Genomic DNA, 23393 nt, shown 5'->3' with positions numbered 1-23393 from the left:
CACAGCAGAGTGACAGCAGGGATAACAAAAAGACAAGAGTTGTGGGAAGAACAAGCTCAAACCAAAGCTGGTTTCTTTGGATTGCTCATCTAGAAACCCTTAAAATGTACACTCATGCTTACAGATTTTCTCCTCTCTGTCCCCGCTCTCTGATCTCCTCCAGTTTGTGTGTACGGTGATAGCCATCCTCCTCCATTACTTCTACATGTGCACCTTTGCCTGGATGTTCGTGGAGGGGCTGCACATCTACCGCATGCTGACCGAGCTGCGGAACATCAACCACGGCCACATGAGGTTCTACTACGCCATGGGCTGGGGCATACCGGCTATTATCACCGGTGAGACACACAACGCCCCAAACATACACGCACACACATGCAGGCTCAAAAGCAGCGGAAGATGGCAGATTGTCAGGGTGCTTTCTTGCTGTGACTCGTCTTTTCTGGAGAGGCTATGATCCTCGTGGGAAAATTATTGAACAAGAGAAGGAGGATAAAAGAGAAGGGGGAGAAACACATAGTGAGAGATAGACAGCCTTTGTTTGGATGTCAAATTAAGACAAAAACAGTAGCATAAATCTAAAAAAAAAAAAATATTCAGTTGTGGTGGAGGAGATTGTGCGTGTGTGTGCTGGGAATTTACTTCTCCATACACCTCAAACTCATAAATAATTTGTTAATTTATGTGTTTTTATAACCCTTATTTATTGTTTTTGATATCTCTAATTAGTACAGCTTTTTCTAGCCTGACATTTACTGCATATTTTACTTTACAGCCCTCTGATGTATAACAAAATGCCTAAATGTTTTGTATTGTACTGACATGCTTTGGCAGTATTGGATGCCAGCAACGCTTACTTGATTGGAATCTGGGCTGAGACGTGAGAGAGAGATAGAGTTACAGAGATCCAAAAAGGGCAAACAGATAAGAAGCAAAGATGACAGTGATGAGTGACTAAAATGATAGTGGGAAAACGAAAGTACAGGAGGAGGGAAATTTTTGGTGTCTGCTTGCTTTGACTCTCTGCGAGGGGAGGAGGAGATGTGTGACAAGGGAAGGAGAACCAGGGAGAAGCATAATGACTCATATTTTGTTGTGTGCCTCCTGTGTGTGTGTGTGTTTGTGTGTGTGTGTGTATAGGTTTGGCAGTAGGTCTTGACCCTCAGGGTTATGGGAACCCAGATTTCTGCTGGCTGTCTGTCCATGACACACTCATCTGGAGCTTCGCAGGACCCATCTTTGTAGTCGTCCTGGTATGTGCATGAGTTCAAACAGTCAGCTGGTTCTTGTTGTCTGTCTAGACCTTGGACCATTTATGTGTAAACCAAGTGCTTTCACATCATTATATATAATCTTAAATAATGTGAAATAAAGAGTGAAATACGTGTTCTGTTCACCGTCTCCCTCTCTCTGAAGGTGAACATAGTGATCTTTATTCTGGCTGCGAAGGCTTCGTGTGGGCGCAGGCAAAAGGCGATGGAGAAGTCAGGAGCGATGTAAGTTTCATGTATCATATTAATAATTCAATATGTAGCATCCTAAAGTTTTTACACAGTGTAACCTTTTGGCACTGGAGGAAGCTGATCTGTGTGCGTTCTCCCCTCCTCAGTCCTGCTCTTCGAATGGCCTTCCTCCTGCTGCTGCTCATCAGCGCTACCTGGCTGCTCGGTCTAATGGCTGTCAACAGCGACGTGATGACCTTCCACTACCTGTTCGCTGTCTTCAGCTGTCTGCAGGTAACACAGAGTTTATGTTTGTGTTTGTTAATCTCCGTCTTTCTCACCCTCCTGTTCATAACACATCTCTTCTGCTTTCTTCTCAGGGAGTCTTCATCTTCTTCTTCCATGTGATCTTCAACAAAGAGGTGAGGAAGAACCTCAAGAACGTCTTCACGGGAAAGAAGAGCGTACCAGATGAGTCCAGCACCACAAGGGCCTCTTTGCTCACGGTGAGTGAACAGACATACACTAATATAGCCCGACGTGTTGTTTTTTTGCTATTTCTGCATTATTTCATGTATCATCTGACAAAACAAAGTCACCTTTTTTGTTTTCTGTCCTGATTTCTGTTCCTTCATCCTCAGCGTTCTCTCAACTGCAACAACACGTACACAGAGGACGGCGCGCTGTACCGCTCTGGCATCGGCGAGTCCACCGTCTCCTTGGATAGCACGCTCAGGTCAGCCAAGAGCCGCAGCAGCTACCTGGCTTACACACTCAGGTACAACACGCTCACTGACCGCATGGCTGCTTCTACTACACTGCTGCATGATGAGAGTGTGTGTGTGTGTGTGTGTGTGTGTGTGTGTTTGTCCACTTCACTTTCTTTGGACTTTTGCTCATGTTGTCTTTCTTTGTTCTCCTCCCCGCATGTCTGCTGTTGCATCAAATGTCTCACACATACTAACACACCCCAAGCCCCTATTTATTATGTATAAATATATATATATATAGACACACACAAACACACACACACTTAAGTTACACACACAACCTGTCATCCTGTCCCTGTTCTCTGCCTTAGGGGATAAGTTATGTTGCTGGGTTTCTCCACTATATCTTGCTTTTCTTCCACACATGCATGTGGCCACAGAATGGCACTTTAATTGTACGGTAACTCTGCTTGAATGAAAGACCATGCTGAGATTTGCCAGTGCATGGCGCATGGCTTGGTTGCAAAATCCAGCACACACACATACAGGAAAATACATATCAACTCTCATTGATGGCTACCAAGTCAAAAAGAACACACATACCTACTGTAGATCCATCCACACTGTCAATCCATACTGTTATGTTGTTCTGTCTGTATATACTGACTATTGATTAGATAGCTAATTTAGTGAAATTTGACTGATTGTAGAACAGTAATTTTCATTGTATGAGGACTAAATAAATGTGTGCAAGAAACATAAAATATAACACATTTAAATTATTTAATGTTAATGTGATATAGCTTAAGGAATAAAATCCAAATAGTGTCTACAAAATCTAACATTTATGGAGGTACTGTAGGGTAGGGCTGTATTAAACCGCATCAGTTCGAGATACGTACACCCATTCAAAACACATTTTAGCTAACACACTTTTTAGCTAATGCAGGTGTAGCTATGTGTTAATTTTTTGTAACTTACTATAACTATAACTAAAGCCAAAAATTGTTTTTGCATGTACAAATGTACATGCACCCTTCTTATGCCCTTCTTACTATGACTCAACATTATAACCCGCCATTGCAAGACTGTTAATGTATTAAACTACATTAGTTTTTAGCTAGGTACACCTAGTAGGACAAGTGTATCCCTGATTAATCTCTAAAAAGTTGACATTTTGAGATAGAGAGGCTTTTCATCTCAGGCTAATCTCACCTGCACGTCTTGTACAGCAGCTGTGTGTTTGCATGTATCACAGACATGTTTTCATCGCGTAGTGGAGTAGAATTACATATACCTGGTATTTTAAAAGAGTTTTACAGAACCAAGGTTAGGTCTGACTGTACGCCGCGGCTCGTAAAGCTGTCATCTGGGTAATGCGAGCTGACACTGGGGTCAATGAGAGCAAAAACGCTAAAGGGGGGAGAAGCAGGATGGCGTGCTGCCTGTGCAAGATGCAAAGGGAAGAAGTAAGGAAAGGGGGAGAAGTAGATAGTGAGGGGAGCAGGACGGAGAGAGAAGATGAGGAAAGAGAAGGGAAATACAGGAGATGGGACTGTACCTGTTTAAGTGGGAATCTTATACAGACACACATACCTCTTCCCTGTGGCTGTTGGCACATCTTCAGACAGGTCAGAGTCTCTAGTAGCGTTTTTGCCCTCCAGCCAACAAATCAATCTAACCTGGAATAAACGCCTACAGGTGGAGAGGAGAGAGAAGATTAAGGAACTGGGTTTTCATTTACGTGGTATAAAAGAAAAGCTGCCACAACCTTTTTGCACGTTGGATCAAATTTCAACAAATTTGTGGTCACTTAAAATACCATAAATAGAGAATATAGCGATGCAGATTCTGCAATGAGTCGTAAATTATCCTTCCATCAACGGTAGATGGTTTTTTATGCAGATGATGAAACTTTAACCTGATGCACACCTAAACTACATTTTATGATTTGTTTTAGTCTTTGTTGAAGGCATCAACAGAGGCAAATGTCTCGAACATTCATTTCAAACTGCGAGTTTGGGCTTGAATGACCTTCCAGGGACGCTGAACCATACTTCCCCTCTCTGCCTCCTCTTAATCTCCACCTCTACTCTTCCACTCCCGTTTCTCTTTCACTTCCCTGTACCTCTCCCTTCCTCCTTTCTGTACCTGTCTTTATCTACCTAGGGAGGAGTCTGGTCAGAAGCCCAGTGTTTCTTCAGGAACAGCTAAAGGACACACAGACCTGGATGGACCTCTCTTCCACAGGAACGGTACCAAGGGAGATGGTGAGTTTTGTCATTATTTAGTTACAGGATTAAGTCAAACCTCCATGTGGAGATGCATACCTCATCTTTCTACCTGTCCTCCTTGTCCCTTTCAGACTCTGACTCAGACAGCGAGCTGTCAGTGGATGAACACAGCTCCTCCTACGCTTCCTCCCACTCCTCCGACAGCGAGGACGATGACATCGATGTCAAACCCAAGTGGAACAACGAGAGGCAGCCCGTTCACAGCACACCTAAAGGTATATGGGTGAACCTAAACATGAGGCGTAATCAGTGGTAGAATGTACAGTTACAAAATTCTGCTTCAACATATACTATATATGTCACTGTAGCAGTATCTTACCATCACTGCTTCCAATATGTCTCCTTTTCCCCTACTAGTGGATTCAGTATCCAATCATGTGAAGCCTTACTGGCCAACAGAGGCTACCACTGCCAGTGACAGCGAGGACCCCTGCGGGGCAGAGAGGCTGAGGGTGGAGACCAAGGTGAACGTGGAGCTGCATCCAGAAAATAAGCTCAACCACATTGGCGAAAGAGAGAAGGAGACTCTCCAGGAGAGAGACAAACAAACGCCTGGTAATGCTAGAGACACAGCGCCCCCCAGCCAACCCAACAGCAACAGCAACCACCAACCGGAGCAGAGAAAAGGTACGAGAAGAGAATTCTTTTTGGATAAAACTGAGTTTGTGGATTTTATCTGATTGACATTTGAATTAACTCTTTGTCCTTCTCAGGTATCTTAAAGAACAAGATCAGCTACCCTCCTCCGCTGACCGACAAGAACATGAAGAACCGTCTGAGGGAGAAGCTGAGCGACTACAACCCCCCCACCATCACTTCCCCTCCGCCCAACAACAACAACACCTCCTCCCTGCCTACCCCCTCTGTCAACATCATAACCCCTTCGTCCCGGCCGCCCTCGCTGGCCTCCAACGACGGCGGTCGCCCTGGCAACCACGACAACAGCTCCCTCATCAAGCCCCCCGTCGCCCCGCGGCCGCAGATTCCTGCCGGGCCCGCGCCGGCGGGCATCTACCGGGAGACCAATGGGGGTGTGGCAATGCACTTGAAGTCAGGGACGGTCAATGGAGGCAACGAGTCTGACTCAGAGTAAGTAGTTCTCCAGCTCTCCATCTGTCAGCATGTAACAATGACAAGATTTTTATTTTGCATCATTCTTTGTGCTCATAAAATTAAAAATTAATAATAACGTTACACTGACAGCACATGAATGAATGCTGCTTCAGAAGTAATTCCTTGTCATTTAATCATGTAATTTGACTCACTTCAAAAAGAGTTTGAAGAGCAACCATTTGGCTAAAACATATGTATTGGTTAACTATTATGTCAACTGATGCAATAATGCATGTATCATAATAGGATCCATAGTTAAAGGAATTGTTTAGGCATTTTGGGAATTTGGGAAATTTGACGAGAAGATTGATACCACTCTCATATCTGTATGATAAATATTTAGCCACAGCCAGCAGCTGATTAGGTTAGCTTAGCTCAGAAACAGGGAACAGGAAACAGCTAGCTTCCCCTTTTTACCCTTCAGTTTTTGTACAGATTAAACAAACAAATAAATGTAACGAAATTAATGAGATAAAAACTGTTAATTAGTGAGTTTGTAGGTGGATTTTGCTAGCTGCTTCCCGAGTTTTCCGATCTTTGTGCTAAGCTAAGCTTAATAGGCTGCTGCTGCTAGCTTCATATTTAGTGTACAGACATCAAAGTGGTGTCAGTCTTCTCGTCTAACTCTCGGCAAGAAAAGTGAATAATGGTATTTCCCAAAATGTCAAACTACTCTGTTACCTATAGCATGAATAATATGACCACCCTGCATGACCACCTCCTGCATCCCTGCATTCATTTTTACATTGCATGTTCTCCCTGCACCCTCCCTCCCTGCACCACCCACCCGTTCCCCCTTCCCTTCCTCCCTCCGTTTCCTCCGTTAACAGCGGCAGTAACGAGACTTCGATCTGACCTGATAGGAAAACCCAGACTAGCCTGCCCTTGTGAGAGGAGGAGTGAAGAACCTGCTGGGTGAGGAGAGGAAAGGAGGAGAGCCAAGAGGATGGGGAAAAAAGAAAAGAAAGCTGAAGACGGACAGGTGCTGCATATTGGGTAAAAGGGAGGAAAAGTGTTCCTCACGCCTGATCTGTCCACCCATCTCTCCTCTCATGTTCCCTCTCTCTCTCTCTGGAGAGCAGTATTAATTGCAGACTGTAAGACTGCCTGGGACTGGAAAATAAGCAGAGGTAATGAAAAGATGTAAGAAATAATAAAGGGAACGCTGTGTTGGACTGTACCAAGAGAGGATGCAATGGAGCCACGTGTGCCAAAACCACTGTAGGAAAGTGAGGACGGAGAGATGAAGAATTCCCCCAGGATGCATTGCAAGCCCCCAATAAGAATGTTCCTCTATGGTGGTTATAAGGGGGAAAGTTAGGAAAACTGGACAACTTACTTTTGGACAACTTCTTTCTCGTGGAGAAAGGCATATGTATAATCACTGTGCATGAACCCAGACTCAAATACATGCTGGTACATTTGTAGTCCAAAAGGATTTCAAGGACTACAAGTCCCTTAAAACGTCACACATAACCCTGACACATCCTGTTCTCACAGATTTTTGGACACATCCGACGGCGCTATCACACACCAAGTGCTCTTCTTTTTTTTCTTTTTTTTACTCAAAGAAAGGCTTCCCCAGCCTCTCAATGCAGTGCATTTAGAGTGTAATTAATGTGTAGATATTGTTAAAGGTGAAGAAGAAATGATCTATTTTGTATTTCAGCTGTAGCGAGGACAAGCATCTAAACTAAAAAATAATTTGCCTGTGTTAAGTTGGGAAAGCTTTCCAATTGAGAAAATCACTTGATATGCTGGTTTAATGCATTCATCCTCAATTGACATCTTACACACACACATTAACACACAGCCTGTAGTGGGCTTTCAGGTGCTGTACCACTCTCTGCCAGCAGATTCTGCTTTACAGACACACACACACACACATAATGCATGCAAGACTGTTATGTTTTTTGTGTGCGAGTGACCGAGAATGTCCCGAGTACACGCACACACACAGAACAGTGGCCCTAAATGAACACTAATTATGTAGAACGGAGAGGAAGTCCCCCTCTGTTGAAAACGCAGTTTTTCAGTCCAAGCACTATGAACCTGAAGCCTTCTTTTCCAGTGTCCATATTCTGCCTGTTTGTCCAGTGCAACACACTCCTGGTTACCAAAGCAATGAAAACAATAAATGTGCACATTTGAGTTGGAGTCATTTAGTTTTTAACTCAGTTTTAGTCCAAAATAGTTGGGGGAAAAAGACATTTGTTGGAGTTTTGGTGGGTTAAAGGCACAGCAAAGAATTAGTTATTTTAAAATGTGTGCTTTTCAGCCACTCACGATGGGCTTCATGTTTTTGGCTTTTTTTATTTAAAATTTGACAAATGTGAATCAGTATAAATAAAAAAGTCTGACTTTATTGCTGAATTTCTGAATCTGAGTTCAAAGTGAAATGATGCCAGCTCTAATGCATTTTGCAGCTAATATAAGGCAACTAAAAGTCTTGTTTACCACTCTCTGAATGCCTTTGTATCATACAACATACTGTACAACCCCAGTGTTTTGCCCTCCTGTAATCAATGCTGTTTATAAATGTCCTTGTTTTTTTATTGATCCAAGACACTGGAAATGTTTTGTAACATAATGTATATTTATTTTTTATGGTTTTAAGACACTGGAAAGAAAAGATGATTGTGACTGTAAAATTAAAGATGACATGATGAATTTTTAACCATCTTGTGCAGCCCGTTACATGTCTGTTTCCCAGAAGGAAGTGCGGCTAGTCGAAACATGTACACTACTCCAGGAAAATTAGGTTACATCAACTTTTTTGGATCAAATGATGAGTAACAGAAACGTGACTCACATAATTCCCAGTGGTAGGGGGTAGGTGATTACCTCTGTGTAACGTGTGAAAGAGTGGTGTCAGCTCATTGATGGAAATAAGGACCGAAGTGTAAAAAAAAAAGGAAAGAAAACTTCTTTTTTGTGTGTTTTTTAAATGAATCAGTCCAAACACTATCTTGATTGGCTAAAGTCTTTCCAGTTTAAGTGCTCCAAATTGGCCTAACTGGCATGATTTAGCATATATTTAGTGAAGTGAGCCAATCAAGACCCATTCTCGGTCTGATGCATGATGCCTGAATGTGCCTTTTGAGTGTTGACAATGCACAAATTTGAAACTTATCCAAACCAAAGACAAATATTTTGACCACAAAGTACAAATATAAAGAGATTTTATGTGCAAAGTTTAATTTAAAAATGCAGTTTAACGACCTTGAAAACCACATTTTTCAATCAGCGTCTTACCCTGAGTGATGGGGTCAAACATTTATACACAATTAGAACAGTTTTGGTTATCTGTATTTTTTTGCCAGTGAATATCTCACTGGTTTGAAGTGGCGGGGCTCGAGTGGAGAAAGGTGTCGTGTACTTCTGTGCACAGATCAGAACGAACCAATATTTGAATCAGTGTCTGATGGCAGTCTGATGGCTTTTTGCCCATGTTTCCTGCCCACTGTCAGTTAAACCAGACCATGGCACACTCTTCTGATGAAGCAGATTAGCTGATTTTTTTTTTAGCTTTAAACCCTGAATAAACAATCCATATGAGGTTTTTGTCAAAACTTAAGTTTTGATTGTTCCTTTTTTTTAGTCCTTAATATTTAATTTTCTAGAGAAAATCTAGTTTTTAGGGGCTTTAATGCTGTATATTTTACACAATAAAGTCATATTTTCACAGCAGGGAAAGAATAATACTGTGGATAAGATAGAAAAATGGCGGGGCAGACAAATAGACAGACCTTTGGAATAAATCCAACAAAGATGACAGATTTCAAACAGAGGTGCACCCTGAAGCGCTGTGTATGCTATGGAGATGTTGTCCATACAAGGTAATGTATGGGGAGAGCAGACTCACTGTCTCAATCTGCCCTGTGCCCAGTGATCAGAGCCCCACTGACTATCAGTGTGAGGCACAGACAATTCAGTAAAGTCACTGTACAGTATGTGAGAGAAAGCTTAATGGCTGACTGCTCTGCTGTGGAGTTGAACCTAAAACACAAGAGGTATGTGTGTGCATCAGAGTGGGTGGGTGGTTAGCTGTATGGGGGTATCTGTCTGAATGACTGTGTTAATCCTCACAGAACAATGGTGGCAGCCGGTCCCCTCGCTTTGATCCAACCTTTTGCAGGGCACACACATGCACACATGTACACACACTCTATGATTGCATTACACACACACACCATTGTTCCACAGTAACTCTATTTTTACACGTTTTTCAGTCGAGGGAAGGCCTGAACTCATTTTCTGGAAAAATTATTCACTAAATGACTCAAAGTCCCTCTAAATATTTTTTTTATCCAATATTACTGTGTACCCTTTTGAGAAGTGTGTATTCTCTATGTGAGATTTGTGCACAGCAAGTGTCCATAAAGCAAATTTGGTAGCTCCAATGCAACAGTTTAAGTTTAGTTTAAATTATGTTTCTCACCGAAGAATCCTTGTGTCTGTAGTAAAGACTATTTTTATGATATCACTACTACCTATAATGCATGTATTTAGATTTATGTAATTTGAAGCTATTGTTTGACATTTTAGGAAGTACGCTTGTTGGCTTTCCCAGCTAGCTTAGCTTAGCATAAAGACAGGAAACATGGAAACAGCAAGCCTGGGAGGCAGACAACCAGAGGTGACTGCAGGAAGTTCCTGCTCCTGGCCAGGAAATATCACACATAACCTCCTATAAAATGGTTTATTGTTGTTTTCACACTACAATTTACACACAGATTTAAGAAACAAGATACAAGGCGCTTTAATTAGTAAGCTTTAAAGGTACAGGTACGTGGATTTTGTTACCTTTGGACAGGCCCAAGCTACTGTAGCTGTTTCCTGTCTATGTGCTAAGCTAAGCTAACCAGCCGCTGGCTGTTTTTCTTAAAATGTCAAACTACTGCTTTAACATTGCATTAAAAAAACCTTTATTTGTTACTGAAGGAACCTAATTTTGCTTTGTGTTATTTTCTGAAAGAAGTTGCCTATTTAACAGATACAGTTTCTACATTCTTCCACACACACCTTCCTTTAACTTGCCACTGAAGAAACTTTGTTGTTCTTAAGAATTAATTGTTCACTGCAAAGCCCTGCACTAAACTTTCCCTTCACATTATTTACATTTTTTCCACAGCTCAGCCCACTTTAAGACCCGGCACTTTGCCCTGGCATTCCAAGGTAAGCCGGCTATACGCAGCCCTTCACTTTTATGTTTGTCTGTAAGAATTTGTCTTCAGCCATATGTACCAGATTAGGCGAGATGCATTTAAGTGTCCGTGGATCAAAGAGCTTGGGAGATGTAAAAGGCTACCAAGGTCAGGTAGGACAAGTCGTAGAATCCCTGTCTTTCCGTGTTTTCGTACGGGTAAGCTAGGTGTACTCATACCATTGATGTAATGGGTCTTTGGAGGGTTCGATGCCATGTAAGGGCCTGGAAATGGCAACCGTGCCAAGTCTATCACGTGAACACGTACACATAAAGCCTGCTGCCACTGGATTATTGCCAAGTAAATGATTGCGAGCAGGCAGAGTGAAAGGTTAGATGGGAGGGTCAGGTTTCACAAGCCTATTGGGCGCTCAGTTGTTATGGCAACCAAAGCCAGTCCTCCCCTCAGGTGACATAAGGTACAAAGATGAAGTGAGGAGTCGGGGCAGAGGTCAAACTATGACTAGTGGTCGGATTAGTCGTCACAACTGAGATCATTACTCATGTGCATAGTAAGTTTAAAGTAACTATTCATTGCATGAACTTCATTACCAGTAATAGGTCGTTCAAAACAGGTGTCATTTTGTCAGGTGATCTATATTTAACTTTGGAATAAAATCTTCATCTTGAAACCTGAGGAGTCGGGTTGACACAAGTAACTAGTCTCTATCAGAGTGACCCTCTGCCCTCCTCTTTATCTCTGTCTCATCACAGCCAGGCAGACTAAATAATTCAGACTCATCAGAGCCACAGTTGGCATCCTAAAGAAACTGCTGTGCTGAACAGGATGAGGGAGGAGGAAGGAGGACGACTGATCCAATGGGGCCATCTACTGGTGAAGAGTAGAAGGTCACATGTAGAGTGTGTGCCAGAGTGTGTTCTTGTACCTCTGCACTGCTGAGGACAGCTGTTGAAAGGATCAAAGGACTAGAGAAATCCATTAAAGTGAGACTGCGTAACAAAAGAAGCAATGTTGAATTCATATGTGATAAAAACACACTCAACACACCGGGCTGTAGCTGTTACAGCCATGCTTGGTCTGGTTGGACCAGTATGGTGGCTGACCTTACTGAGCCAGGCTCTTCTCTGCTTGTGCTACTGTAAAAGACATTTTAGCAGTTACTTGTAATTCTCACAGTGCCTACTGCTCATTAAAAGATACAGTTGCCTGATTCTACATAATTAAATATTCATGACTGAATAAGCAATAGTCAAACATCGGCTAATCAGCTTCCTCAGGACAAGGTTTGATCAGATTTGACACACAGTGGCCTGGAAATATGAGCAAGCATCTCTGCCGTCATCACATTTTGACTCAAATGTTGGCAAACTCGGATTGGTGCATGGAAATCTATGACATCGCCATTCTCCAACTGCGGCCTGCAACGAGAATGGAAATCCAAAAACTGAAGTCTCTCGTGTGAAATGACAGAAGTGATGGCAGCTTTGAAAAAAAAAGCTTTTCAGGCGCTTTTTATTCTCCTTTATTCACTCATTAGCTGTTTGTTTTAGAAGCTAGTTTAGGGTTTAAAATTAAGGTTAAGTAGAAAAAAAACCTGCACAAAATCCTGCTCTTTGTAGATTAAAAAATGGCTGTATGGTAATGTGTGGTAAAAAACACCCTCACTTATTTGTATAAAAAAAAAAGAAAATTTGAATTAGCTCAAACTAGCTTACTGTCACTGTGTGTATGGGTTGACACTCAGCAGTGTTGTACTTCTGCCCACACCCACCAGTGATGCTGAAGCAGTTGTTTTGCCTTGCAAATTGCAATTGGTGATCCTTGATCATAGACGCACACGTTTAAAAATCCATACTGCAGGTGGGTAACAACATGTTTCCTGTGATTAGAATTAGGCATTGGTATTGGTTATTGTAAAGGTTAGATTTTACACTTGTGGATTAGTTGAGAGGACCAGCAGCACTGACACAGCACTGACACATAATGCTGCATAGACAGTGTGGTCAGTGGAAGGTCCTCAGAAATATAGCAATCCAAAGAGTAAACTGATAGCAAATAATCCAATTTAATCAGCTCTCTCAAATAAGTTCATGTACTGAATGAGAATAAAAAGAATTATACATAATATTCCCATCAAAACACATTGAAAGAATCCCTCTTTAAATCACATCTAATCATTTTTGTTGAAATAAAACCAAAATGACAACATGCTAGTATTTAATCAACCATCTTATCCAAACGTACTTTGCATCCGCAGCCTCGTCATCCGTCCTCCCTTTCCTCCCAACTGTTTTATAATTGACTCCGAATGCGCTGCCAGTTGCATAAGACACGCGGGGTTGTGCAACCCTCTAGAAAATACTGGTTTGGGATTAAGAGGTTTATTACAGGGTATCTAAATGAGCACAGATGGAGGATTTGGGAAATCTTAACAGTGGTACTTTTGCTAGAAGACATCTGAAGAGGATCACAGGGCCAGAAACCTATTGTGTGCGCGTGGACGTGTGTGTAAAGCTTGACTAAGGGGAATCCCGTTTAAAAGAATTAGTCGCCTTGTTTTCAGCACAATCTCTGATGACTGTGCAAACCCTGAGCGGTTCCCCTTTTGGGCTAACAGTATTTACAGATCAAGGCGTTTCCAATGATGCAGCATCTGCTTCTGAAATAACCTGCAAGAGATAAGAGGCCTAAAACACAGAGGCAGAGATCAGTTGAATGGTTGAAAGCATGTTGAATGATGTCGATGGCAGTTTTTTCCCCTTAAAATAATCATGTAATAAGGAATTCCTCATTGATTCCATACTATAAATATTTCCATTATAAGTTGATAAAAATATCGATAATCTTAATTGAATTTGGGAAAATATGAGTACTGTCTCACAGAACACAATACTTACAATGAGCACCACCCAGTTTGAACAGATATTATGATGGAAACATTTACGTAGATGCTAATATGTAAGTAACACTGAGCTTTACACATGAGATAATTATAAGATTTATAATATTCTGCCCCCCTGGTGTGTGTAAATGGGGTTGGGCATAAACACCACTCAGTATAATGCAGTTCACTACAAAGCCACCACTAAGTATGGCATGAAAAATGAATTGAAACACCTCTATGACCCCATGTCATTATGAATTACATAAGACTGTACGGGTGTATTTAATTCAAAATGCTAAATCCCAGTGCAGATTCTGAATTCACCAACTGAGCCTTAAACCAACAATAACTGATTTTCTGGCACCTGGGGGCAACGGAAACAAGTTATAAACTTGACACTGACATATTATCTTGGCGAGCAGTTGCCTATTTTTATACATCCAGCAGACACACAGCAACAACTAATATTCACTCTTCTTTTAGCTTCACCAACTCCTGAGCTGCTACATGTTCACCAGCTAGTCACTTACTTTCTCTGTCTGCTGTCTGGTGCTGGACAGGTGGCAGAAAGTAAAACCAAGACAATTCATATATGGAGGATGAATGAATCAAAATCAAAACACACAAACTCATAATATTTATCAGATTTATTTACACTGCCAAATATCTGAATTAAACATGAAAGATTGTAATATTGTTGAATAATATTAAAAAATATTTCGTTCATTCGTTTGTCTTATATTGCATTGTACTATTCAGTATACATACTGTACATACAGTACGAAGTAACAGACTATATTGAATGTGACAAACGAAATACTTTCAAACTTACTTACAATTCATTATTGTCTCATGAATGCACTGTTGGTGGCTTTATTGTTGAATGTGTATATTAATTGTATAAGTTGTTATTCAAGAAGGTTCCAATTCTAAATAAAATACACATGTGTAAAGTCAACTCTAGCTTATCAGCACTGTATGTCACTACTGCTACTTATAGTCTCAGTGAGGGATCGCTTACTCAGACGACTGAAAGAAAGGGCCCCGCCGCTCTCCAGCTGCTCCTGTAGTCACAGTCCTGGTCGGTATCTTCTCTGTCGTCATGGCAATCCCGGATGTAGAGTCTGGGTTCGGTTGATACGGTGTGTATAAAGATAGAGTGAGTAAAATATTCCATCTTTGAATTACAGCTGAGTGAGATTAAGACTTGTCATTAAGTATTAATCAGAATCAGAATCAGAAATACTTTAATAATGCCTTTATAACCACCTAAACCTTATAAAGACAAATACAGTGTACCGTATAACAGAGTACCATTAATAATCACATTAAATACGTGAAATAAAAAATTAAAACACTTTTGTTCATTCTGTCATTAATTGTTAATGTACACTTGATGTACACATTTACAGCTATAAAACTATCAAATAACAAGCATGGCTGCCATCAGTGTGTGTGTGTGTGTGTGTGTGTGTGTAAATGGGTTAAAGAGACACACATTAAGGTGCTTTGGATAAAAAATGTTCCAACCCCACCGATGCGTGGTGTTTTATAGGGAGAACAGAGCTATATGCATGCACAGAGGTTGCTGGGATTATTTTAGAGAAGCCCTGTTGTTGGTTGCGCATGATTTTATCAATGTAGCCATGGATCTCTGTGCGTAATGACGCATGCGCTACAATGCACGTCATGTGGTAATTGTATGATTTTTGCCCAGTCCCATCTAAGTTTTTTTTTTTTCCTGCCGTTGTCCAGTTGTTTTGTTGTTTGCATTTTTGTCCAATGAAAAGTGGAAAGACCTGTGCGTAAAAGCATGCTGTGCGGAGTGATGGAGCTCCTCATCCAGCAGCTATAAAGCGTTGTTCACGCACACCTTTTTACTAAAAGTCCTACAGTGTTTAACCCTAACCTATTATTATTATTATTATTATTATTATTATTATCTCCTTCACTCCATACTCCTCACTCCTACATTTTTTAGCATTTTATGAAATATGGCCCAGTCGCCATCTTTTTTTAATTTTTTAATTAACAATTTGATCCCCTCAAACCAAAATAACATTGTTCTCAAATCACTACAGTAATTGTTAACACACTCCACACCTCTCCCAGGATATTTAAGACATTCTGTCTGGAGAAATAGTAGAGTAAAAGTCTCTATTTCACCAGATCTGCGTTTTCCCGACAGGCCCTATAATATAAACCTTTGAATTCAACAAGTTACTCTGATTTTCACACTGATAAAGCTTAGAAAGGAATCAGTCAGATGTAAAATGATAAAATCAATTTCAAAGTTGTCTCACCTGCTCGGTTGTCGTCCAGCTCAGGGCCGACTCCCATCAGCAGCTGTCCGTCGATCAGTGGTCCACTGAGGGCCATTTCCAGCCTCCTCGGTTTTTCACAATAATCCAGAGATCCAATAGTTTAGTTGTTGTAACAAGATCTGCATCCCAAGAGAGTTATTTTCCACAGGGGTCAGCAGGTCAAAAGGTCAACTTGTGTCAAAGGCCAAGTGAAAAGAGAGAAATCAGAAAGGTCTGCAGCTTTTATACTGGACCTCGGTCAGGTGATCATTCTGTTTCCATGAGTAAATATATTTTCATACTTGTATTTTTATTTTCCAGTGATTTGTTTGCAGCCATTTGTTTTCCTTTCATTATAGTAGAGCTGCTGTGTAGCAACATGGAAACCATTAGTTATAATTACATTGTGAATCTAATACAACCTGTTTCAGTCGTACTTATTATATAAACTGTCCAGCTTTAGTGTCCACATGTTGATGAGCTGTGATCATCCATTCCTCCCACTGACTGTCAGTAGAGACAGCCTCCTTCAGCACCCGATGGGTCCATAATGATAAAACACACACAGCATGGTCACTGTAGTCCACTTGGACCAAACCTGCTTCCTATGTTCTTATGGCCCTCACATGCCTGTAGTAGTGCAGAGTTGAGCACTCCAGTGTTACTGGAGCTCAGTGGGTCCTTATTAACTCCTACACCATCAACAAACTGGTTTTAAAAACTCATTTGTGTTGTATTTGTTTTTACTGTGAGTCTCTGACCTCTAACTTCTAGTTTCAGGGTTATGATTTGATACTTAAAACATTTTAGCTTTTAGTGTGTTGGGTTTATCAATTTTAATGCCAAAACATACGTTCACATGGATATAGATGCAGTAGTTTAATGCTTTGGTGTTTGCAAGTGCAGCTGGAATAATCAGGCTTTAACCAAAGTGTCAGCAACTCTAATGTAAACAGCCTGACTTCACCTCCTCCAGTGCTAAATGACCAGCTGCTGGCATTGGCTTCATATTTAATGGACAGACTGAAGTGGTATTTTTACATTAGCAAAAGGTTTCATGGTTACTTTTATCTGAAAGGGGTTGCTCTACCTTTATATAGCTGCTTTCAGAAACAGTTAAGAAAGACTGATGTGTCCTGGAAAAATGAGCCTACAATAGACCTTTTTCACGGCAGCCATTTTGACATGAAAGATTAGGGTAAACACAGTTGTTGATCACCAATCATACTAATTAAGGTTCTGTTCCATTCAGGTCAAACAGAGTCAGGGTACTGTTATTGTGCATGTTGTACTCACCGGAAAGGCTCTGTTACACTAAATGGAACAGAACCTTAATTAGTATAATTGGTAACCCCTGTGTTTACCCTACTATTCAATGTAAAAATGGCTGCTGTGAATAAGGTCTATTGTGCAAGAGTGCTTTAAAGACACAATGGCTCTGTGTCTACCTGCCAGAGCACAGTATTCGTTACATAGCAGGCTGCATATATATATTAATATGAAATCATAGCTTATTACTCTAATGAGGGGTAACAAAGGATTGCCTATATTTTAGCTTGAGTGAGGTTCTTCACAGTGTACTTGCTGCTCGGAAATGCAAACCACTGTACAGGAATTATCTATAAATTGAGGACTATAAATATCCTATTTCTGATCTCCAAAGATCTGCAGAAAGTACTCATGGAAATAGCTCTCTCTCAGCGCCTCACACATTTGCCTAGGCAAATGTGAAGGTTTAGCCTCTCTTTATCAGCCATTTAGCTTTCAGTAGCAGCAAACATGGACTTCTCATCAACGGAAGCTGCACTTAGGAGACGGTAAGACACAGCTTTTTTTTACTTTTTCTGCCTGTTTCAGCTTTTAAATGCATGAAGCAACCAAGAAACCATGTGGAAGAAATTATGGTAACACTTGGAAGTCTGATCCACTTGCTAACGTGTTGAATTCTTATGTAGGCTGCTCAGAGACCGTATGTTTGTGGTGGCAACACGGCAGCCGCAAGACAAACCAGGCCAAAGCTCTAGTGATGACAAGACTACACTGATCCTCACTGGCCTCATTGGTAGTCTGACTGCAGACATAGAAAGTACTTGTGATTACGTCCCTGTAATCTATGGTCTCATCTCAGGGGTCAGGAGTCAGTTGACTCCTGTTTCTGTCTCTGTCTCTCTCTCTCACTTTCTATCCATTTCACTCCTCGGTCCTTCAAACCCCTCTTCTCCTTTGTCCATTTGATTACAAATTCATTCACAGTGTAACTGCAGCGACAAGAGGACTGTCAGAGGAACCCGTTAACTCGAGACCACTTCAACATGCGATTGGTGAAATAGGGGGATAAGCGGGACTTCAGCGAAGACTCCTAACTTGGATTCTGTTACATGAAGAAGACTCTCCAAGAAGAATCTCACAGACGTAAAAAAACAACCATGCAGAGGTTGGTGCTTCAAAAACTTTTTTTTTTGGTTCTGAATTTTATTTTTAGGATGTGTGGAAAGTACTTTATTTGCAGGAATGATGCTGCTCAAGCTCAAGTTGCCATTCAGCCTACATGAACTCACTGACTTATTTTAGACAATAACTCACAGTAGGCTTTACAAGAGGTCAAACACAGAGCGACCTATAGCGAGAGATGGTAGAGGAACCCACCTTTAAACTTTAAACAAATACTTATCCGATAATTTAGACTAATATAAATAATTATTTATGGTTAGATTAGGTAGATTATTATTATTATTACTATGAGATCATTATGAGTGGTGGAAATGATGGTTCTTCTAAAACAGAACTAATCTGGTGCAAAGATAAACCTAATAGTAAGTAATAGGCCTGTCAGAGTATAAGGGCAATTCCCTTTAGGTTTAGGCACCATGGGCAGTTAAAAACTTACACATTTTTAGGCTAGTTTCAGTATTTGTAGACCCTGTATTTTTCCTCTAGGCCTGTATTTTTTCTCTAGTATTTTTCCACCCAAATTTTATTGTGGAGAGGGCTTTGAAACAGCATTTTGGCTGGCAAACAATATGTTAACACTTATTTACCGGATCTGTTATATCCCTATACATTTCTTTGATGTTTCTTGGAAGGAATTATGTAATCTGGTACTAGTTACAGAAAGAAAACAGTTACAAAGTTGGGTTATTTTGGTCAGAGTGTATGTAGACTAAAAATATTGTTCCATATAAATTAAAACTTAACAGTTTTTAGAGACCCTCCTTTTTCTTTTAGAAAGGGGCTTTGACTAGTGACCTCAGTATTTCTGGCTACGCCCCTGATCACAGCACAACTATTAGGAAAATATGTTAGAATTTGCATTTAAAACAAATGAGAAATCATTCAAGCAAGGTGTAGTGCATAGTATCCGTGTATACCTATTTTATTTTTCAGTCAGCATTAAGCATACCCACTTCTAAAACCCCTCTGCAGTGTTCTGCAAGCTGATTTTTTAAATCCTAGGATGGCGAAGGTATGACTGTCTATTTTTCATGAGTGGATAAGGAATAAAGTATCCTCAAAATGCATTATTTAATGTTAATTTCACAAAGATCATTATTTACTCAAGTCTAGCAGCAGAAGTTAAGTGACAATATGCAAATACTACTTATACTACCTATTTTAGGGTCAACTAAATATACAAGTTTATCCTTCATCTAAAAATAATTCGTGCCATACATAAAGTCAAAATCTGTAAGAATATTCCAGGAATAGCATTATTTGTCTTTGGGGGTTTGGTTTACAACAAGGCTTAATTACATTACATTAAGGCCATTGTTCACCCACCTGTTTCATAATTTAACACTACACGACAGCGGCGGCCACAGGGCGGTGGTAAGGAGGGGTGTTTCCTGCTCACTGTCTCTGGAGCATCCGCCACCACTCACGGCCCCTTTAAGAAAGCAGCGCCGAACACTGACGATATTTCCTCGGCCCAGTTCCCCTGCCCGTTTCTGCGAAATCAACAAGAGACGAAGGCAGGCTGGTATCTGCAAGCTCCGGGCCAATAGCTCTCCCCCGACCGAGAGGGACGCAACTGGTATCATATTTTATTTTTTGTTCAGTGTCTGTCTGCCTGTGTAACCGCTCAGCACTCGGCAGGAGAGGACATTTAGCTAGTCGGTGCACAGGGAAACGAGCGGATATTGTTGAGATGGATGGATCAAGTGAGCGGTTTTCGCCGTGAGACTGGCGCTAATTTGGACGTCCCCTGAGCAGCAGGTGTACTGAAGGATAAAGCAGAGGACTCAGGGGAATCTCAGTGTTCATGAAACTTTGCTACGATTTACGTGCTGGGTAAGAAGACTTTTCTCTTTTAAACGTTCCGCAAAATGTCTATTGTTAAAGGAGCATTTAAAAAAAAAGGTGTTTTAATGTTAACCCCCCTGCCAGACTGTCTCTCCTTTCGGGGTCACCCAGGTTTTCACGTTGTGTCTCTTAATGTTGCAGATAGAAGGAAAAAAAAAAAATGTCCGACCGTTGGAGGTTTATTGAAACCGTTAACTCGAGGCCCCTAACGTCAAACTCCAACGTTTAATTGAATTCTCTCGCTGACTCAACGGCTCAAACGTAACGGACATGTTTGTATTCAAAAATGCGGTTCGGTTCAGCTAACGTTAAAACTGCGCCGTCGTTGAATGCCAACGCCAAAGTGTTTAGTGTTTAAAAGAAATAACGTCCATTGCTGCTTCTTCTTTTTTGTAAACGACCGCTCCGGGGTTTCTGTGGGTTACACCCCCCTACCACTGAATCATGATATAGCCTAGCTTAGTTTGTGTTCGCATGTTTTAATGAATTTTTTATAGCAGCCGTTGATTCAGTGCTTCATTCATGCCTTTCCACTATAAAAAAAAATAAACTGAAATCTATCACAGACAGGCAACTAAAGCTTGTTTTAGGTTATTGTTTTGTGTCAAAGTTACATAATGTACCTGAGAGTGCATAATGATTTGAAAAGTGCTGGTGTGGTGTGTTCACTGACAGCAGGACGCTCAGGCATCTAAGGTGTCTTTTTAAAAAAAAAAGGTGCTGTCAAAACCAAGATTAACTTCCCAAATATTTTTTTTTATAATTTCCCATTCATGTCAGTGTTTCCTGCCCTGAAGTGATCCCGCCTTGTTCCACTCACACAGAGGTCATCCTGGGTTACCCTTTGACCTGAGTCGACATTGTTCATCCAATTTGAGGTTCAGATTGACCAGTTGTTAAGGAAGTATTGATTGTTTCTATCCTTGTTTATGTAACTGCGTGGTGAAATAATAGGACCAGAGTAGGAGGGATGCTGGCAGTGAGTGCGAGGGCAGGATTAGAAGATAACAAAGTACTTTCATGCTGTCTCTCCGAGCTTATGCTTAATTTTCATCGCAGCGTGTGAGTCGATGTCACCTCGCCAAACTGCGCCCTGAACCAGGAGGCCGCTAAATTCCTGTTATCCTTTTGAAAACACTCATGTTTGCTAATATCAGTGAACTGCGTGAACCAGCCTTGAATGCACCGCAAGGGCACACTGTAATGCGGGCCACTGCTCCTGCCTTCACGAGACAATTACGAGCTGAAGAGTTGCCATGTTAGTTTGACATTTTTAAAAAGAGCCCAGGGAAATTGGCTACCTTTTATGTTTGTGTCCTCTTTCCCTTCAGCCTCGAAACAAAGCTGAAATGTAGAAAACCGGGAGAAGTGGGGACAAATGCGGCGTTTTTGTCGTGGTCATTTGCATATTCAACAACGTGAATGCCAAACGCATCACGCACACGACTTCTTTTGAAAACACAAACCTCGACACGATGTTGGCTTTTACAAACGCATGTCCTAATAACGGCCTGTTGTTTCTGTTCAGCCGTCTACACGTTGCATTAGTGGCTCGGATAAAGTGCGACCTCCTCGTTCCTACCATTCATTTATTATTCCGGTGTCCACATTTTGTTGCCTCGGACTCGGCTGAGACCCTCGTTTGGCCTCCAACTCTTGTTTCTAATAGGTCTAATTAGGGTTCATCAGATCTGCACTCTCCTCCCTTCCTCCCACTCCACCCCCAGGGTTGACTTCAAACGGAAGAGCCCCGATGAAATCATTTACAGTAACAATGCAGACTGCGCTCCTTCCTAATGAGAACACGGAGCCACTTCTGTCAGGCGTTATTGTTTGGTCTTTAGGTTCGAATGGCACCTAAGCCTGGCAGCGTGCTTTGTTTCACCAGAGCGTTATTATTCAGCATGGCAGTAGCCTGATGTTGGGGTTTTTTTTCCCCCCTCTGGCCATCTGTTGCCTGTCACTTGATTATGAATGCAGGAAAGTGAGCTAAACAAGAGTTGGGACATTGTGGTCAGTGCTGGCAGATGAGCTTTTAAAAGGTCGTTTCTTTCTCTGTCTTATGAACCCCTGTGGAAGTCGAGATTAGCTCTGAAGGGGAGTCTCTCTCTGCGCTGGGCCTCGTGTCTACAGAAACCAAGCGCCGCGGCTGCTGATGACGATGATGACGATGACAGGATGGCCGTGTGTGGTTTTCAGCGTGTTAAAGCGTTTGAGTGAGAGCACCTGTAGAAGGAAACTGGGGTTTGCAGTCAGCCGCGGAAGCGAAACACAACACGGAGGCATTTCCATCCAACGAGCAGTTATTGTCAAACTCTCTCTCTCTCAACCCCTGACTGCCTCGTGTCCCAGAAAATACTCGTGCACAGAAAGTGGCCTACTTGTGAGAGTGCTCTGACTTGTGTTGTACTCGGCAGCAGGTGGTTGTTTCCATGCCGACTTATAGACACAGATAGGTTGGGGGCCATAGTGAGACTAGTTATTAAAGTAAGATGAGTGTTGGTATACAGCTGAGCACAGGAGCCCGCTCAGTCTACACGATGAGCCGAAACCAATTGATACTGGGATTAAAGTAGCCATGTCACGATCCTCCTGCCTAAAACAAGGACTGTAATCACACTCATAAAAAATGCATTATTGTGCTTACCAACAAGGATGTTTATCTGAAAACGTTGCCTGCTATACTCGCAGTCGTGGCTTGCGATCAGTCCGCTGTGGTGAAAACACAGGGGTTGCTCGGCAACAGTGAGACGATGCTAACGCCAATAGGAAAAGCAACAGGACCGTTTGTTGATGACTTGGCAAAAAGTTGCCCATTTTAAGCAACAGTTGCAAACATCCACTGATTGTAACTTCTACAGTGTGACTGTGTTCTGGTTTTGTAAGTCGAGGGCATTATTATTATTATTATTATTATTATTATTGGACTGCCTCTCACAGCCTGGTGGCCACCAATGACTCTGATTGGCTCTCGCAGTGAGTGTGACCCGTGTGGCCAACAGTAACCTCGAGCCACTACGGCTCATTAGCAGAAGATTACTGAGGAGCACCAGCATACGTACACACATGCAGTCATTCAGGCTCTTACAGCTGACACACACCGGGCTCGTAAAGCTGCTCACCCTTAACTAATGTATGCAGGAATAAACAAACACTGTCCACCTGTGTGTGTGTGTGTGT

General features: G+C 41.6%; 2 protein-coding genes across 4 annotated transcripts in view; both read left to right on the top strand.

The window, feature by feature from the left end:
- Positions 1-8222, top strand: part of celsr1a (cadherin EGF LAG seven-pass G-type receptor 1a) — an 87728-nt gene extending 79506 nt beyond the window's left edge. The window contains exons 26-36 of one of the 3 annotated variants that reach the window (XM_035673781.1): positions 164-338; positions 1141-1253; positions 1417-1496; positions 1610-1736; positions 1823-1948; positions 2084-2220; positions 4322-4422; positions 4518-4661; positions 4804-5073; positions 5160-5535; positions 6423-8222. In XM_035673781.1, coding sequence (XP_035529674.1) covers positions 164-338; positions 1141-1253; positions 1417-1496; positions 1610-1736; positions 1823-1948; positions 2084-2220; positions 4322-4422; positions 4518-4661; positions 4804-5073; positions 5160-5535; positions 6423-6450 — 1677 coding nt within the window. In that variant the 3' untranslated portion in view covers positions 6451-8222. Of the gene's footprint in view, positions 1-163; positions 339-1140; positions 1254-1416; positions 1497-1609; positions 1737-1822; positions 1949-2083; positions 2221-4321; positions 4423-4517; positions 4662-4803; positions 5074-5159; positions 5536-6389 lie in introns of all 3 variants that reach the window. The other 2 variants (XM_035673798.1, XM_035673789.1) reach the window with 2 other exon arrangements.
- An 11655-nt stretch (positions 8223-19877) lies between these two features.
- gramd4a (GRAM domain containing 4a) overlaps positions 19878-23393 on the top strand; it is a 45122-nt gene continuing 41606 nt past the window's right edge. The window contains exon 1 of the mRNA XM_035680957.1: positions 19878-20201. Coding sequence (XP_035536850.1) covers positions 20173-20201 — 29 coding nt within the window. The 5' untranslated portion in view covers positions 19878-20172. The remainder of the gene's footprint in view (positions 20202-23393) is intronic.

Source organism: Morone saxatilis, unplaced genomic scaffold (assembly GCF_004916995.1).
Source record: "Morone saxatilis isolate NCDOM2014 unplaced genomic scaffold, NCSU_SB_2.0 Contig10, whole genome shotgun sequence".
NCBI lineage: Eukaryota > Metazoa > Chordata > Actinopteri > Moronidae > Morone > Morone saxatilis.
This window is presented reverse-complemented; position numbering and strand designations above follow the sequence as displayed.